This window comes from Melanostigma gelatinosum, assembly GCF_949748355.1.
Source record: "Melanostigma gelatinosum genome assembly, chromosome: 15".
Classification (NCBI taxonomy): Eukaryota; Metazoa; Chordata; class Actinopteri; order Perciformes; family Zoarcidae; genus Melanostigma; species Melanostigma gelatinosum.
The window spans coordinates 24,652,132-24,672,540 of NC_136648.1; the positions used below are offsets into that span (position 1 = coordinate 24,652,132).

The 20,409-nt window shown below is 39.8% G+C and overlaps 1 protein-coding gene across 1 annotated transcript; it reads left to right on the forward strand.

The window, feature by feature from the left end:
• The first annotated feature begins 2,400 nt into the window (after positions 1–2,400).
• Positions 2,401–15,899, forward strand: cahz (carbonic anhydrase). Its single transcript, XM_079284666.1, has 7 exons — positions 2,401–2,540; positions 3,488–3,685; positions 7,414–7,532; positions 10,234–10,326; positions 10,515–10,577; positions 10,720–10,875; positions 13,714–15,899. The coding sequence occupies exons 1-7, from the start codon at positions 2,507–2,509 to the stop codon at positions 13,831–13,833; spliced, it is 783 nt and encodes a 260-aa protein (XP_079140792.1). The 5' UTR covers positions 2,401–2,506; the 3' UTR covers positions 13,834–15,899.
• Positions 15,900–20,409: the final 4,510 nt, after the last annotated feature.

Sequence of the window (20,409 nt, forward strand, 5' to 3'; positions counted from 1 at the left end):
AGAGATGAGAAGTGTCACAGTTGTACTGGATTGGACCACAAGATGGCAGCAAACGCATTGACTGACTGTGACGCTTTAAATGAGTTATTAGAAAGATTAAGATGAACACCAAGTGACAAATATTATGTCTTTCTTAATACTGCTAGTATTATTGGTGTACATGTATGTACACCAATAATACCAGTTAGTACCAGACTGGATGATGATACTTTGCATGTTTAAAGACATGACAATACAAGTGTAGTACAACGACATACTTTACATATAAGACATGAATAGACAATATGACAAAATATACAATAAACACAACGCAATCCTTCACGGTACAGTAACATTTGAAAACCACATGTGGCCATCCATAATGTGAAGAGTCAGCTATTGTTTTAGTGCACGTGTTTTCATCTTGGTTGTCTTAAATGTGAACATGTGTTCTTTCTGCATGTTTTTCATCAATTGTTTTTCCTCCACATGTGAAGAACATGTACTTAATGTGTGCAGATGGCCAGATACTCTGTGCATCGCCCCCGGGCACAATGACTCTTAAAGCCACCATGAGATGGGCCAAAGAAAGGAACGATCAACCCAGAGCGACTCTGAACCGGGATGTGTTATGGTGCAAAGAGAAGCTGATGGTTCCTTGTCTTTAAAATGTAGCTGATTAGCAGCTAATTTGCAAATCACGATTATAACAAGTCATAATCAGCGCCTTTAATACATATCGCAACAATAGGAGAGGTGTAGAACGCCCTATTTCAGTATAATATTACTGAAATACTATTGTATTTCAGTATAATATTGTATTGTTACTGCATTACAATTCAAGAGAGAATGTCTCCGTCGGGCCCTTCAGAGACACAGCTCAGCACATGCCCTGCCACATGAAGCCTTCATAAAGGTGTACACAGGTGTACACCAGGGAACTGGATAACCGGAAGTCAGTGAAGGCAAGAGGGCGAAAAAAGGAAAATGTCGACTTCAGGATTGTGCTAAAACTGTCTGGACCATACCATCTTCACACGCCGCTGCTCCAGACTTTGAATCCATTCTGCACCTGTAACAGCTGAGAACAGCGCAGTATTACAATATTACAGTATGACAATATTACAGTATTACAATATTACAGTATTACAGTATTACAGTATTACAGTATTAAAGTAGTATAGTATTATTACAGCAGTGAACTTTATCTGTCTGTCAGGTTTGTGCCTCCACCCCTGCTGTATAGTACATACATACAACAGGACATCTCAAATGTAGACTACAAGCACACATGATTATTTCACATGTAACGACATTAATAAAACCCCACATGTGAAACATGTGCTTAATGTGTGCAGATACAGTGACACTCTTAGAGCCACCACCAGATGGGGCCAAAGAAAGGAACGATCAACCCAGAGTGACTCTGAACAAACCTGGATGTGTTGTGGTGCAAAGAGACCATGGAGCTGATCCTTGTCTTCAAAATGTCCGATCATTTGTACCTCACTATTACAACAAGTCATAATCAGCACCTTTACTATCTCAACGATAGGAGCGGTGCCGTCTCCACTGCCCTCCACTGCCCTCACACATCCTGAAACATCAACACCTGCATCACATTGGCTCACTTTTATTGTTTTGTGCAACAGCTTATTTTATAAAGAGCACCTTTTATAATATTCCAACGTATTTATTTATGGATGTTTATCCACACCAGACACCAGAGCACCGATTCCTCCAGTGTGTATAATCTGTGCTGGCTTGAGTTATGATATATGTCAGTTTTGTTTTTAATGCTAAACCATCAATTAACATAGGGCCAGCATGTATGAGTTTGTAACTCTTTTTTTTTTTACAGCTTGAATGAATACTAATCAATGAAACACTTCTGGTGGTGTTCTCCATCCGGCCGTGCAGAGATCCACAGGCACGCACATGCCGCCCTGCATGCAGCCTTCATGAAGCAGCCCAGCAGGATAACCGAGGGCAAAGAAGGCTGGCAAGAGTTGAAAGGAAAAATGTAGACCTCAGGATATTGCGCTAAAATCCGCTGGACCGTACCGTCCTCACACGGCGCTGCTCCAAACACGGAACCTGCATGTGCGTCCATCACTGCCTGAGAGCGGAGAGACTCGGGGATGAGACAATAGAAAAAAATACTCCGAAACAAAGGGAGTGGACGGCAGGGAAGCGGAGGAGAGGAGAGGAGAGGAGAGGAGAGGAGAGGAGAGGAGAGGAGAGGAGAGGAGAGGAGAGGAGAGGAGAGGAGAGGAGAGGAGAGGAGAGGAGGACGCCTCCGTCGCATCTCTGGATGGCTTCTGATTGACCGGCCCGCTGAAGGAACGACAAGCCAAACCCACCCGGTGTGAGCCTGCATATATATAAAGCCCAGCAGCAGCAGCAGCCTTTCAGCTGGCTGTCTGTCACCAGATCATCATCATCACCCATCATCAGCCTCGTTCCGACCTGACCCTGCATTAATCATCGTGTTGTGTTATCAGCACAGCACGCAGCGGGAGCAGCCATGTCTCACGGATGGGGATACGGACCAGTTAACGGTGAGCATCTCTCAGCGTGTACCGGGTGGGCAGGTTATATACCGAACAGGTTCAAAACTCTCACCTCCGTGTTACACGAGTATGCTGCAGTCAGTAAGTTGCCTTTCCTCAAAAACAATGTGACAACTTAAATAATTGACATGACAGCATATACTTACGCACACCTTCAGGGGAAATGGGTTTGTAGTGAATGAACACTTGGATTTTAAAATAACTGCACTGGTTAAACAGCCAAACGTTGTTCTTAAACATCTACCAGCTGGCTGCAAACCGTATATGAAACTCAACTTTTCAAAAGTGCTGCAGTTTGAACTACCCCATAGAATCAACACTGGACTGGCTGCAACACAGACAACAAAATGTACTTTTTGATTAATTTAATGCTAAATGAAAATATGTTTTTGAGCTATCGTGTGCAGGGTGTGAACACGGCTTTTAATAAAGCAACAGAAGGAAGAATATAATTATTACCAGCTGTCAGTGGTTACATTCACTGTAAGGTACATTCATGATTTACTCAAGTAGTTTGCTTGAATTTGACTGGAACAATACTACAAAATCATGCTGAAATAGCCCATTCTGCATTTTGAATACTTTTACTTTTGATACTTAAAGTACATTCTTCTGATTTTGTATACTTACCTTTAGATGCACAGTATTGCTACCTTTGAGTAAAGGATCTGAATATCACACTACTGCTGAGTAAACTTGGGAAGATGTTTTTGAATGTAGAACCTTTGCTAGTTTTCAACTGTGACAACATGTGAATGAGCTGAATACTTGTTTCTGCACTGCTACCTGATAAAGACATAAGCATAAATCTACAGGGAAACTTTGAAGAGGTTGGCGTAAAATTGCTCCACACACGAAACATAAAAGAACAGGACAAATCACTTGCTACTAACATATACTTATTTCATATCTAATATTGGAATATGCATTTGCAGGACCTGACCAATGGGGAGAAGATTTTCCTTTAGCTAATGGGCCCAGACAGTCTCCCATCAACATTGTCCCTAAGGAGGCCAAATATGACTCCACTCTGAAGCCACTGAAAATCAAGTATGACCCCTCCAACGCCAACGGCATTCTCAACAATGGACACTCCTTCCAGGTGGACTATGTGGACGACACAGACAGCTCCAGTAAGCACAGCTCAGCTCCTGGTGTTACATAGACACGCAGAGAGAAGACTATATATATATACACTTCATATATTTACCTCATTTACATACGATTACCGCATTTCATTGAACACTTTTTTTTGTTCAACAAAATGAACCACAACACTGAAATGAGGAAGATCTTAGTTAATAATAAGAATGAATATGAACAAACAATCATACCCTCTAAACTAAAAATAAATGTGTTTTGAAGTGAAATCAAACACTATTCCCAAGCCTGTTTACAAGATATTTAGTTAATGCTGCATCTTTGGATGGATGAGTAAAACCACACTAAAAGGAAATGAAATGTACTCTTCGGCCCATGAGTATTACAGTATTACAGTGTTAGTGTTACAGTATTACAGTATTACAGTGTTAGTGTTACAGTATTACAGTATTACAGTATTACACTATTACAGTGTTACAGTATTACAGTATTACAGTGTTACAGTATTACAGTGTTTCAGTCTTACAGTATTACAGTATTACAGTGTTACAGTATTACAGTGTTACAGTATTACAGTATTATAGTATTACAGTATTACAATATTACAGTGTTACAGTATTACACTATTACAGTATTACAGTGTTACAGTATTACAGTGTTACAGTATTACTGTGTTTCAGTCTTACAGTATTACAGTATTACAGTGTTACACTATTACAGTATTACAGTATTACAGTATTACAATATTACAGTGTTACAGTATTACACTATTACAGTATTACAGTGTTACAGTATTACACTATTACAGTATTACAGTGTTACAGTATTACAGTATTACAGTGTTTCAGTGTTACAGTATTACAGTATTACAGTGTTAGTGTTACATTATTACAGTATTACAGTGTTACACTATTACAGTGTTACAATATTACACTATTACAGTATTACAGTGTTACAGTATTACAGTGTTAGTGTTACAGTATTACAGTAGTACAGTATTACAGTGTTAGTGTTTCAGTGTTACAGTATTACAGTGTTACAGTATTACAGTGTTAGTGTTTCAGTGTTACAGTATTACAGTATTACAGTGTTACAGTATTACACTATTACAGTGTTACAGTATTACAGTATTACACTATTACAGTATTACAGTATTACAGTGTTACAGTATTACAGTATTACAATATTACAGTGTTACAGTATTACAGTATTACAGTGTTAGTGTTACAGTATTACAGTATTACACTATTACAGTGTTACAGTATTACACTATTACAGTGTTACAGTATTACACTATTACAGTATTACAGTATTACAGTGTTAGTGTTACAGTATTACAGTATTACAGTGTTAGTGTTTCAGTGTTACAGTATTACAGTATTACACTATTACAGTGTTACAGTGTTACAGTATTACAGTGTTAGTGTTTCAGTGTTACAGTATTACAGTATTACAGTATTACACTATTACACTGTTACAGTGTTACAGTATTACAGTATTACAGTATTACAGTGTTACAGTATTACAGTATTACAATATTACAGTGTTACAGTATTACACTATTACAGTATTAGAGTGTTACAGTATTACAGTATTACAGTGTTTCAGTGTTACAGTATTACAGTATTACAGTGTTAGTGTTACAGTATTACAGTGTTAGTGTTACAGTATTACAGTATTACAGTGTTAGTGTTACAGTATTACACTGTTAGTGTTACAGTATTACAGTATTACAGTGTTACACTATTACAGTGTTGCAGTATTACAGTATTACAGTATTCCAGTGTGACAGTATTACAGTGTTAGTGTTACAGTATTACAGTATTACAGTATTACAGTGTTAGTGTTTCAGTGTTACAGTATTACAGTATTACACTATTACAGTGTTACAGTGTTACAGTATTACAGTGTTAGTGTTTCAGTGTTACAGTATTACAGTGTTACACTATTACAGTGTTGCAGTATTACAGTATTACAGTATTCCAGTGTGACAGTATTACAGTGTTAGTGTTACAGTATTACAGTATTACAGTATTACAGTGTTAGTGTTTCAGTGTTACAGTATTACAGTATTACACTATTACAGTGTTACAGTATTACAGTGTTAGTGTTTCAGTGTTACAGTATTACAGTATTACAGTGTTACATTATTACAGTATTAGTGTTACAGTGTTACAGTATTACATTATTAAACTATTACATTATTACAGTATTACAGTGTTAGTGTTACAGTATTACACTATTACAGTGTTACAGTATTACAGTGTTACAGTGTTAGTGTTACAGTGTTACAGTATTACAGTATTACAGTGTTAGTGCTACAGTATTACAGTGTTACAGTATTACAGTGTTACAGTGTTACAGTATTACAGTGTTACAGTGTTACAGTGTTACAGTATTACAGTGTTAGTGTTACATTGTTACAGTATTACAGTGTTAGTGTTACAGTGTTACAGTATTACAGTGTTACAGTATTACACTATTACAGTGTTACAGTATTACACTATTACAGTATTACAGTGTTACAATATTACAGTATTACAGTGTTAGTGTTTCAGTGTTACAGTATTACAGTATTACAGTCTTACAATATTACAGTATTAGTGTTAGTGTTTCAGTGTTACAGTATTACAGTATTACAGTGTTAGTGTTACAGTGTTACATTATTACAGTATTACAGTGTTAAAAGTATTACAGTATTACAGTATTACAGTGTTAGTGTTACATTGTTACAGTGTTACAGTATTACAGTATTACAGTAGTACAGTGTTAGTGTTACATTGTTACAGTGTTACAGTATTACAGTATTACAGTGTTAGTGTTACATTGTTACAGTGTTACAGTATTACAGTATTACAGTGTTAGTGTTACAGTATTACAGTATTACAGCATTACAGCAGTACACTTTATCTGTCTGTCTGGTTTGTGCCTCCACCCTGCTGGATGTACTGTGGCAGATAAGAGCGTATCTGGAGGCCAACAGGACATTGGCACCACTTCACCCTGTTGCACTGACGCTGTTTATCCAACATCCATCCAACAGTGTATGTCAATATGAATTTCTGTTATTTTCTGTTCTTTCTTTTGTTTCAATGTTTGCATAAAAAGTTGCCCATTCATACATGAAATTTGACTGCGTTTAAACCATGCAGTGGGCTGCTGTAAAGCACACAGGGAGCAGCTTGGGGTACAGTGTCTGAAAGGACTACCTGCTCTACCTACTCCCTGAGCCACTTCCTAAACTAACCAACTAGTTATGTTCTCTTAATAGATGGTAGGAAGACACAATCAATGAGGTGCTCTGGGTTGGATGACTTGTTGCATAAGTGTTATTTTGGAAGCTCCTACAGTGCCACTAAAGATATTTGACATGTTTTCACAGGCTGAGTAGTACTAACCATTACCTTAACTGACCTTTACATGTACATGCCAGTGGAGTACCCCCTCAGTTGGACATCACAGTGATGGGCATCACTTTTCACTGATAGAGGATGTCTTGAAAGTGATGTTTCACAGATCATGGTTCGCTGCGTTTAATGGTTAATGATTACTTTGATGAACAAATGCTATACAGTTGAAATAAAATCGAAAGAACAGAAGCATTCAAATGTAAAGTAGAACTAATAGCATCATATACATATACACTGACTGTATGCTAATGTGCAGGTTACTGAGGAGCATAGACTTACTTCACTGCTGGTGTTAAATCTGTCCTTCCCTGAGTGCGTCTCTAATGATTCGGTTGTTTTGCTCCCACCAGCCCTGACCGGAGGTCCTATTTCTGGAACGTACCGTTTGAAGCAGTTTCATTTCCACTGGGGAGCCGGTGATGACAGAGGCTCCGAACACACTGTCAACGGCATCAAGTTCCCAAGTGAGGTACTGAGGCTACTGGATCTTCTGTTAACAACTACCACATACAGTAACAGGCCATCAATTCATGTTGTGAGTTGAATGGCTACATCCTGTGGTGTTAGTGGTGGTACTATCCTATCCTTTTAATGAGGCTTAGGTAAAATATATATGAAAGTAATACTTCTGTTGATAATTATGTTTAAAAAAAAATTCATCTATAGCATTTTTCAAAATCACAGGGGATTTGGAGGCAGACAGACACTGAAGTCATTCATTCTGTATTTGAGGAACTTCTTGGGTTTACATACAACAATTAGTCGGTAATTAATTGGTTGATTCCCAGTATCTTTAGTCCCAAGCAATGTTCCCTCTAATTTTTCATGTGTCTGGGCATACACACAAGCTCCCTGAGCACACTGAGGACCACTGTGAGCAACATCAGATGTGCACGCTGTGGCCACACACCAGTATCACACCTGTTCAAAACCTTGGATCATAGCAAGTTACATGGCTTATTAAAAGAATCAAATTACAGCAGCAATTTTCACTAGTTTACTTTTAATATAAGTGATTTGACAAACTTTAAAGGAAAAAGACAAAAATCTTGTTGTTCATGAGATGTGTAGTATGTTTTATGTGAGAGTCCTGCTTGGCCATGGGAAGAGTCTTGCTTTGGCCTGTGTGAGGTCCTGTTGTGGCCTGTGTGAGGGTCCTGTTCTGGAAGAAATGATACATATACACCTTTCAGACATAACATTTTGTTCACATTAAAACATTCACATTTTGCACAATGACGTGTGCTGTAGCTTGTGATACAGTGTAAATTCCTGTAACTCTGTCTGTAAAATATGTAATTACTCAGTTTTTTATTATCATTTCTACTACCCATAAATTATCTAGTAGTAACATAATTTAATGATTAATATCCATAAGTAAAAAATCTTAATAAATGTCACTAGAATATGCACAAATCTGACTTAAATTTTACCTTATTTTTCACGTCTGTCCTTCTCACTTCTCCAATGGTTGTACACTTTGTCCAGGTTGATGGCTTCGTCTGCTTCTTGCTTTGACTTTATGTCGCTGCCCGTTCGTTTCGCCATGATAAGGGGTTAGCGTTTGCGTCTCGTAACTCCGCCGCACTGTTGTTAGCTAGCTAACCTGCACGGCGCGAATGGGCAGGGCAATAGTGTCAATGCTATGATTGGCTGCGTAGCGTAAGTGAACCGAATCGTATCATTGGCTGGACACCTGTCACTCACTGAGTTACGTTGCAAAATAGTACAGAAAACAAAATTATTATTATTATTATTATTATTATTATTATTGGTTTAATTGATTAGATAAGATTAGGACTAATATTAGATATTAATTAATACGTTTATGTTGAATTTTATTTTATGCGCTGCATAGATTTTCTTGTGCGCTGAGAATGTGCGAGCAGTGCGCGATTGCTCAAGCGCGCAGCTTAGAGGGAACATTGGTCCCAAGATATTCAAATTTAACTATTTGTAGGTCGATAAACAAGTAAATTAATACATAACTCTGTAGTGTGAAAAGGGTTTTAACAGCATTGCATTTATTTTTTAAGTAGGGACAGAATTTACAGATCAATACATAAAAACTAAAACTCATGACCTCAGCATGTCTACAATCCTGACCGTGGCTCTGCCATTATGGGGCATTTAGGAGCAAGGAAATTGGTCAGATAAAGTCCTAAATTATTACAGATGCTCCTCCCACTCTATTCTCTCCCACGTTTTTGCACCTTTCAGAAAATGTCACTGAACCTAAATCACATATGTAACGTAAGACACATAATTGAAGTTATGTAACAAATGTACTTAAACCCAGACTTTCACCAAGGAGACCATTTTCCGTGTCCCATTTGAAACCAGAAGTCAACGTTGACTTATTTTAAGTAACGTAAGTATTTCACAGAAAAGCACTTACGTAACAGGCCACATAACTGAAGTTACGTAACAAATGTACAAACACATGACTTGTGTTAGTACATTGCGAAAAGCACTTAACTTACGTAACATAGGCCACGTTACTGAAGTTACAAACTTGCTGGCCATAACCCAAATAATGATCCTTTTGTTGCCTAAACCTAAGTGGTCCTGACCAAGAGTCCGTATGTGACGAGTTGGGAGTTAGAACGGGTTGAGAGAACACACTGTGGCCTGTGCCTTAAAAGCATAGACTGTCGATAGGAAGTGGACATAGTCGTCATTACTCATAGTTTGTGGACTGCGGTTTTTTTAAGCATGGAGTTCGACATTTTGGCCGTCGCCATCTTGGCTTTTTGCAACCAGTGAACACAAGTGACCATATTTGGAATGCGGAGGAGTGCCGTAGGGACACAGTATATGTCTCTGGTAGAGACCTGTCAATCACCGTGTAGCCCCGCCCTAAAGCAGCCCCTGCTTTATGGTCTGTGTGACTCTAAACGGACCATAATGTACTAAATGAACATCATGCTGTATTGAAGAAGACTTGAAACTAGAGATTGAGACATAAACTCATGTTTACAATGTTTACTGAGGTAATAAATCAAGAGAGAAGTAGAGTCATTTTCTCATAGACTTCTATACAACCAGAGGAGTCGCCCCCTGGTGGACACTAGAGAGAATGCAAATCTAAGACACTTCCGCATCGGCTTCACTTTTCAGAACCGAAGGTTGCTGACTGCTTAAAAGTCTAACTTCTCTTTTCTTGTTAGCTTCACCTGGTGCACTGGAACACTAAGTACCCCAGCTTTGGAGGGGCAGCCAGCCAGCCCGATGGACTTGCAGTGGTCGGGGTCTTTCTCAAGGTGAGTCGCCAGTGATTCATCACTGAGAAACCATCAGTCTGTGACTGCACTCCAGACTAGGGGTGGAAACATACTTTAAGTATTCATTCCCTGTTAAGGACACGGTAAAGAGATAAGCAGAATAATGAACGCTGTATTTGAGTATTATAATTGTGTATATAATTATGTGTGTCTGTGTTGTGCTCCAGATTGGTGCTGCCAACCCCAGGCTTCAGAAAGTTCTGGATGCCTTGGATGCTGTTCAGACCAAGGTAAGGACAAATGTGCCAATACTGTCAATGTACAGCAAATGATATGCTAGGGAGAATAACAACAAGTCAAGATGAACGAGGTGTAACATGGCTTCCCTCTCTCGCTCCTTCTTTCCCATCCTTTGCTTCTTGACACCTACAGGGAAAGCAGACCACCTTTTCTAACTTTGACTCAAAGACTCTTCTTCCTGGTTCTCTGGATTATTGGACCTATGATGGCTCTCTGACCACGCCTCCTCTGTTGGAAAGTGTCACCTGGATCGTCCTCAAGGAGCCAATCAGTGTCAGCCCTGCACAAGTACTGAACTTTGCTTCATATACTCTCTCGCTTTACCTTCACAACATCTAAATGAGTTATATCACCTGTCAAGTTACACATTTTGAGCATTGATATACTTGCATTCAACTACAGTAATTGTGCACGATGGCCATCCTTCATTCCTTCTGAGGTTTGGTTGAATACGTTCTGAGAATTGAATGCGACGCATCTGCAAATCTGTATGGAGGACTAAAGCTGGCTTCTATAGGATGAATCAGTACATAAATGACATAAATAAATACAATAATAAGGAAAGAAATTAAGAAAGAAAAGCCTCAATCATCAAACAAATGTGCAGGTTAATGTGAACATAAATAGTTCAATGAAGTTAATTTAGGATTAAGATGAAGATACACCTTAGATGTGATTTAAATATAGGAAGGTCATATGGCTCCGGGTGCTTTAGTGGAAGTATAAAGTACATGTGTCTATGTGCGTGAACGTACACACAATATCCTGTGTGTATTTGTGGAAATGCTAAACACAGACAATCTCTTGGCTACCTGCTGGGATGGGGGTTGGCTTTTTCATCATGTCGTCTGGGGAGACTGCTGCTGGATGCTCAGTGCGAAGCTAAAAGAGTTTAACTTAAAGTGAGACAATACAGGGCATGAAGTGTCAAGCCTCAGGAAGTGTGAGCGATTAAAAGAAAGAGCCAGTCAACCACTGCAGAATAAAGAGAAGAAGCTATTTCCTCAATTGACATACTTTCAAATAGCCTCATACGCACTCAAGACGTTGATTTGCTACGTGGTACATGGTTCAAGGAGGCAGAATGTTGGTCCAAACATTGTAAAGATCAAGACTGTTGGAAGTCATATCATGCTTTAGAGCAGGGTGGGTCTGTCCCCTCAGGGGCCTTGTGTTACACTTTGATTACTCTGACTGCCTGTATCTCCACTCAGCAGTTTGCACTCTACCTCTTGAACATGAGTAACGCCCCACAACTTCATGTGACATCAAACACACAAGGACCTTTCTGGCTAAAGGTTGTACCTCCCTAGATAAATGATATATGTGCATCTATGAGATGTGCTTATGTGAAGAAGAAGAAGAAGAAGAAGAAGAAGAAGAAGAAGAAGAAGAAGAAGAAGAAGAAGAAGAAGAAGAAGAAGGAGCAGAAGAAGAAGGAGGAGGAGGAGGAGGAGGAGGAGGACAGTGAGCCTGCTGAGGGACAGTTCATCCGGCCTCACCAGCTAAAGGCCAAATGCTCCCTGAGGAGTTGTTGTTTACGCCGCACTGCTGCTCTAGTCACTTCACACAAACACACGATGTTTTCATCTCACCATTCCCCTTAAGATGTGCACTTGTTACCAGTAGCTTATTGACTTGGCTTGATTTGCAGAGGGCTGTTTCAAGTGTGGGATCATTTCCTTCCACATATTAATGGTGCTATGTCCGATATGGGACGATCTTCAGCGTCAGCAGGCTGTCTTCTGCACCACCATGTGCACATGCTAGATAACAACCACGGCTGGAGATTGTGAGGCTGTACCAACACCGGATCAAAGACAGATTATTGCATTCAATTCCACATGTCTTATTTAAAGGGGACACATCATGTTCATTTTCAGCTTCATATTTGTATTTGGGGTTTCTACTAGAACATGTTTACACGCTTCAATGTTCAAATAACAAATTGTTTTTTTCAGCCAGTCTGTCTGAAGACACCTGTATTCACCCTCTGTCTGAAGCGCCTGTGTCTTTAAGAGCCCTTCACACAAAGCCCAGCCTGCTCCAATAAACTTGCGAGAAAAATATGGTGAACCTTTGCAAACGTAGTTCTCAAAAAGCTGACTGGGTCGTCTTATTTCACAGTTTGTGTGTTGGTGCACTCCAGATACTGTGTTCTTCAAGAGATGTGCCCTCTAACATGATCCAGGCATGTTTGCATCAGTCCTGTAGCGACTGGGCAGCAGTGGAGGGAACGCCACTGTATTGCCAACCTGTTTGTTATGATTGAGCCACTTGAGGATACGAGAGCTCATGGGAACGTGTCATCATTCTCCTTCCTAAGCAACACACGCTCCATGTCCATTTACATCAGAGAAATGATTCTGCAGCCACAGAAATATGTTTTTCTGATTGAACAGCAGGTGTTGGACATCTGTTTCTTTGCGCTCTACACTTAATCACAAATTCTGCAATAAAAGCAGTGTAAGATATAAAAGTATAAAAGCAGAGCAGAGGCTGATTGTCGGCCCGGCTGCGAAGCAACACGATGGGAGATCATGTGTTCCTCTTCAATGGCAGTAAACACAACACATGGCTCATGCCAGTGTTGTTTGTTTGTGCACTTTCTTTTACATTTTACTGTAAATTTCAATATGTTTCTACTTTTTGCACTGTGTTGATTGTTAATGTTATGCACCACCCGCCATGTCAACTTCCTTGTATGTGCAACATACCACAGCAAATATACGCTTCTGATTCTGATTGTTCAGAGCTCAACAAGATATGACTAACAAACAGTAACGTTAACTTAACGTGACAAACAGCAGGAATGTACCGGCACAGAGCCTTTCGTAGGAGTTTCATTCGACTCTAAACTCGTGCGCATCAAAACTTCGTTCATGCACGTGAACAGAACAGCGTCCTCACGAAGCAGCGTTTCTGCTCCTCGTGCACGAATGCGTCCCAAGCATCTGCTCCCACTGGTAGTTCTCCTGTGCTCTCAGTGGTGATGGAGTTATACGTGTTAGAAACACACGTGATGCTTCACTTAATGGAAGCCTTTTCAATGTCTGCTACTGGGACTTAGTCCATGGAAAGCTTTTACCTTAATCCTCTTTCTCTTTGTCTCTCCTTCCTCATAAGATGGCCAAGTTCCGCAGCCTCCTCTTCACTGGAGACGGAGAAGCTCCATGTTGCATGGTGGACAACTACCGGCCCTGTCAGGCTCTGAAAGGCCGCCAGGTCCGCGCCTCCTTCAAATAAGCCCCGCTTCATCTTCGTGGCTTCCTTGCCCCCTTTGCCTATTCTTATCCATATTACTCCCATTGTCCTCCACATGCAGTCTTTCCTTAGCTTGCATTACTCAACTTCTCTTAGCCCTATTGATATTAACAGGAGAAGTAGAATACAAGCCTTTCTGCTTACATGTTCTGTGACAGACTAACTGGATGTATCTTGAGTTAAATAACTTTGAGGCATTTTTAAGCTTCGACACTGTTAAGAAATAGGTCACATTTATACCCAGATAATATCCAGGTGATATGTACACTTATATGGGCACTTTCATTCAAACTTATCCACGGATACACATCTGATTACATCCGTCTTCACTTTCTCTCCAACATGCAACTCAGCTCCGTCCGTCCTCCTGTCCAGAGGGAGGTGGAAAACACCAGAAGAAGAATAACTGCACTTCAGCTGTTTAATTCCAGCAATTGCAGTTTAGCTCACGTTAGCTAACAACTATCCATCAGCTAACGCAAACACGTGAATGAATCGGACTTATGAATTACAAGCGAGACAAAAGTCGTCTCATCTTCACGGCTCTAACATGGTGCATTAACATGTGAGGTGGTTCAGAAACATACAGACTCAATGTATCCTGTGGTTTGCAAAAACATACAATGATAACTTTTTGTTTTGCCGGCTGGGTTGAACACAGGTACCAAGGGACCAGTGATGTCACAGACTAACTGAAGCGCAGGTATTCTGCCACCTGATCTCTGTGATGCAACACGTTTTCTCTGCCCACCGTACAACTCATAACTCATAAGCTGAGCTACGTTCTTACTTCTAGTGTCTACTGATAGATGCCAAGACAGTCTGCGTTATGATAGACACAATCTACCCAAAAGAGATATAAATGATTCTGAAAGTAGAAGTTATGTTTGTCTTATTAAAGGGAATTTTCATAAATACAAGAATCTAAATCAACAGTAAAATACTTTGTGTTAGCATTAATGCACTCGAGGTAAAAAGAAAGAGAGAAAGATTTCTATTATGAGATGATGCGTGCTATTTAGTACAGTTATAGGCAACAGGCCGCCTAGCCTGTAGGGTTAGATTACATGCAGGGATATTCACCAATAATACAAATGAATATTTCCTCAGTTATTTTTAATTCATACACAGTATGCTTTGCCTTGTTTGCCTACATCAACTTTCTGAAGCAGATTTGCCGCTATGCGTTACATTGTGATGACGATTGTGCTGCAGCCAGATTGTTCACGCTAAACTTTTGATTGATGCTCATTTTGTCAGTTTGGGACAAAGTGATCACGCTGAGTTTGATGCGTAACGTCTCACAGTGTTGACTCTACAGCTGTGTGCTGTGGCCACCAACCGTCATCTGGCAGGCACCTGTACACAGGAAGGGTTAGGACTGGTGATCATCTCATGATGCTAATGCTTTGGAATGTACCAGGATGTTGTGAGAGACAGTCTTACAAAGTGTTGGCTGACAGAGCAGCCTGAGGTCATGTCCACACCAATGCATGCTTCTGTCTCTGTTGGGCTTCCATCCCACTTCACTGAGACGTCTGCATTACTGTGGTCAAGGCTCACCTCATTCTGGTAACTCATACAGAAAAAGTGCAGTCCATGTTTTATATAAAAAACAAACTATGACAACTGAACTACCTATCACCACCGTGCATTCAACATTGCCTTTAAGACTCATGGAAGACAAAGCTGTGAATTGGAAAGAAAGAAATGAAAGGATCAATCTATGACTATATATTAACCCACTCTACAGTAACCACATAGGTCAGACTCTGTCATTACATTTGTATAGTTTGTCAGCAATGTGAATCATTACTCCATCTAAATGAAGTGGCAGATATTCATAAGAGACCAGCGAAATGTTACTTTATTTGAGCTTTTATATCAATGTTATGAAACGATCGGCTTTTGAAGTGGGCTTATGGTGAGATAGCTGTAACCTTAAAGTGTGTCACACACTGCTGCCACATTACAGGTGGAAGAAATGCTTTTGTGAATCTGTCATGTCATAATGGAAAACAATTTGATCAATAAATATTCATAACTTGCAGATGTCTGAGAGTGTTATTTTTGTTTCTCACAACTCATAATCACATATTAGCCTTATTTTGCTATTTGCTATTTAGGCTTTTTGAGAACTTGGTACATTTGAGATTTTGTATGATTAATTATTTCATTATTATTATTCATTTTTGTAACCTTTTCTAAACTTTTGTAAAAAACAAATAAAACTGGTTTGTATTTTGTGCATTCCAACCAAAGTCCAGTGTGGCTCCTCTCTGGGGCCCTCGTGGTCTCCTCACGGTGGCTCCTCTCTGGGGCCCTCGTGGTCTCCTCACGGTGGCTCCTCTCTGGGGCCCTCGTGGTCTCCTCACGGTGGCTCCTCTCTAGGGCCCTCGTGATCGCCTCATGGTGGCTCCTCTCTGGGGCTCCTCTCTGGGGCCATTCTTACTTGAATGAATGGCTGAGAGGTTTGTATTTATCAGTATATTGTTTGCATCTTGCAAAACATATTCATATGTTCTTGATCACTTTGTGTTGTGTCTATTTGCCTTTTCTGTCGAAAAATGATGGGGTTTGAGGCACTGATGGCCTTTCAATGTCATTTATAAATGCTTTATAAGGCATAGATCCTCACTTTAGATGAGGTCACACAAAACACTTTACGAAGGATTAGTAACTACCAAATTAATCATGAAATGCAGTGTTAATACGCATTTATAAAGCATATATTAACATAAACCCTAACCATTAGTGCATATCTAAATCATTATATATATATAAATGGATGAATAATGTACCTCTAAATAAGTTCTTAATCATTTACTAACACTTTATAAATTATGTTATTAATCATCTACAACTCCTTAATAATTAGTTTGTAATATCTATAATGCTTAATTTACAAATGAGGAATCCATCATTTATAAAGCATGAAAACACAATCATGAAACATAATAGACGAGCTTATTAATCAAGAATAAAACATTTATAACTGTTGTTATGAATTGCATACTAATGAGTGTTAATAGGAACAATGCTTTATAAAGGATTAATTAAGTGTTTACTCATACTTAACTAATGCTTCATAGTGTGGAGTTATTATAAAGTGTTACCCAAAACTTTAATGTGGGAGGATGGGGGTGCTTTGCTTTGTTGTAATAATTAAGCCTCTGTTTGAAATCATTTGCAAAACAGTGCTGCCGCATTTGAAAGGTGGGTGAGTGGTATTGGCTAGTAATGGCCTTATGTAACAATGTTTGGCTGTTTGTTTGTGACTCCTTTGTGCGAGTCCTCATCATCACAAACCATTAGCTGGATGGTCTTTGTTGGACATTTGGCCCCAACAGTCTCTGACAGTCTCGTTCAGTGTCTCAGCTGCAGTGATGGAGGGAGAGAGGACTTCTGAGACTAAGAAAAAGAAGATCCAATCACAAACAAACAAAAGCCTGTAAATGAAAAATAGGACAATATTTAGGTTTTTTTTCCAGTTGTTTTGTATGATAAACAATGTTTGTGTGGGCAACGCTGAAAGATTCTGAACTGTTGATCATCTTTAAAGTTGTTCTCGCGTGCGGAGAAGTTTGCCATTTATTTGAACCCAAAACATGATCTTTTCCTAAACCCAACTAAGTAAGTCTGTTGCCTAAACGTCTAAGACTTCTGCCCAAGTGAGATTGGCTTTGGTAAAAGTTTGATTGACAAATGGTTCATCCAATCACCTGCCAAGTATTTTTTAGAAAGTGCCTGCCCTTTTCCAAACAGCTTCCAATGATGGCTTCTCATATGGTTCCGTGTAAACAAACTATCTGGTCATTGTATGATGAAAACTGCTGGGCAAAACTACAAAAATAATACGTCTGGAATTATCGAACTTGCGATACTGTCTTCTTAACGGTCCCCCCTCCGTGCAGTCTTTTCTTGCCTATGTCCGCTCCTGTCTGATGAATCTGGAAATTATATTAATGAGAGGACAGTTGACCCAGAATTGGCGGCAGCACCACAGAGCTACAAAAATGGCAAACAATGCCCTGTCCACTTCAAAGGCAAACTGGAGACATTTACCCTATGTGTGTGTGTGTGTGTGTGTGTGTGTGTGTGTGTGTGTGTGTGTGTGTGTGTGTGTGTGTGTGTGTGTGTGTGTGTGTGTGTGAGGAGATGAAAGGGGCTTTGATGAGTCTCAATAGGCTCTCTGCTTCACAGACTAGGCTACTGTTTTAGAGAGAGACGATGGTAGAGAGGAGGAGAGAGACACTGAAGATGGTTTAGAGTTTATGAACATGAGGGTCGTGTTGTGATTGTAAACATGATTTTTCATTAAGCTGCTGCTCTACAGATCCGGCCCTGCTATGATAGAGAAAGGCATAACTAATCTTCTGTGTTAACTCCAAATATTATGTAATGAAAGGATTCTCTAACCAACTTCCCCTCTCTGGCACTACAGTGTCCCACAGTCACACACAATGCTGCTCTCTCCACGGCTGAGTGACAACAGTAACCATGGCAACTGCATGTTCATATCATAAAATATAGAAAGGGGGGGGGGGGGTTGTAGAAACAGCTTTCCGTTGGGACAATTTGCGGGCTGACCTGAGCTATGTGTTTATCTGCAAACAGAACTGGTTGCCCTCATGGGATCACACCTTGATTATTCTGCTGGGGTTCATGGCCTCAGAAATACTTCTATCAGTGAATCAGTGCAATGAGTTCTCTGGGTGTGCACAGATATACACCGAGGTTGGCCACAGTGGGGGACAGGGGATGGAAGACATGCTTACTGGACATGCTCACTGGAAGACAGCTAAGTTATGATGATACTAATAAACTTATGTTGGCCAGCATTTTCTTCACAATGTTATAAAGTTTTTGACAAAAAAATATACAACATAGATAAATAAATTGCAATGAAATCAAATTCTCACTCAGGTGTTCAGCTATTTGAAAGAAGAATGTTTTAAGAAGTGATTTAAAAAGGAGTGATAGATGTAGCCCGATAGCCCTGAGTGAAGGTATGGCACGTTCCATGCTCACGGGACCGCATTTTATGCAAGCGGAGCTGAGTCTGCTATGATTAGTGGATTGTAACGGGACATATAACCAGGTGTGGTCAGCATAACAATTGTAATGTAGGTTATGTTTCCTAATGACCTGACCCGGGGGCAGCATGTAAATGGAGAACAGTAACAGACCCGAAATTGACCCTTGAGGAACGCCATAAGTGAGTGGAAGACAAAAAATCACGGAACACGTAAAAAATGCGAAAAACATCCGTTCAAACTAAATAAAACTGTCATCCTTTATTTATCAGAGCATTCACAATAATCACTCAAAATCAGCAGGGGGAGGGGCGTAACAACAGTTTATGCAGGTTTGCGTCTCTCCCTCTCCGACTGTCCCATCACTTCACCCTGTTTCCCTTCTGTCAATAGATTGCTGCAAATGGGGGAAAACGTAATTAGGGGCAGTAGTTTGGTTTACAACCAGAATGCTCTGCCTGCAACTCTACGCCTCGCAGATACTGTGAATACTTTTAAGAACCAGCTCAAAACCCACCTGTTTAGGCTGGCGTTTGTGTAAAAAGTAAACCCATGTCCTAGATCTGCTCTTAAAATATGTTTTACATTTTTATTTTATTTTTTATTATTTTTCTCTGTGTATATAATTTATTGCCCATAGGGTCACATTGTGTTTTTATGCTTTTAAATGTCTGCTCTGTTAAGCACTTTGTGATATTATGTCTGTGAAAAGCGTGATATAAATAAAATGCATTCATTCATAAAAAGCAAGCAGGCTAAGAAACCCAGACCTGCTCAGTTTATCAATCTCATTGGCTTAATTTCAGCACTATGGACAGTGCCACACCTACACAAGCACTCCCTATTTTAGCCAAACTTGAATTCATCATTGCATCATTACGCAGCACAATTGCCCACTTGCTGTTGGGCTCACATCGTTATCATATATATGCCCAAATGTTTAGACACCAAAAAGGATTGAACCACATGCCAGGATACAGTACATCTACCGCTATATGTGGGGTAGTTCATATGATTTTTGTGGGGGATTATTTGCATGTACACTGTGAACAAGATTCATGTAAGGGTAGGATGAGCAGACGTCCCAGTTTACCTACAGCCCCAGTGCCATGAGGTGTCCTAAGCACGTCATCATTACTTACATATTTAACACGGTTTACATTCTCAGAGAACAGCGAAACAGTTACGTTAATCTCTTCAAAGTATGAGACAAAGTGAAATGTAGTTTCAGGTTTCTGAACAACTTGCAGAGCGAGCGTTGAGCAGTTGTGAGTCCGGAGCACTTTAAACGATGCACTGAATTTATTACATTATTCAACTTTGTGATTCTTTACAATGTAAGAAGTTACCATTATTGTCACGATCAGGCTTTGCCCTGTGTGTTCTGTGTCTTTCTTTCTGTAGCTCCTCACTCACCTCATCAGTTCATTACGCTCACCTGCTCACTCTGCCTCCTTCACTATAAACCCTGCCTCACACACACACACTGCCAGATCATTGCTTGTTTCTATACGTTGTGCTC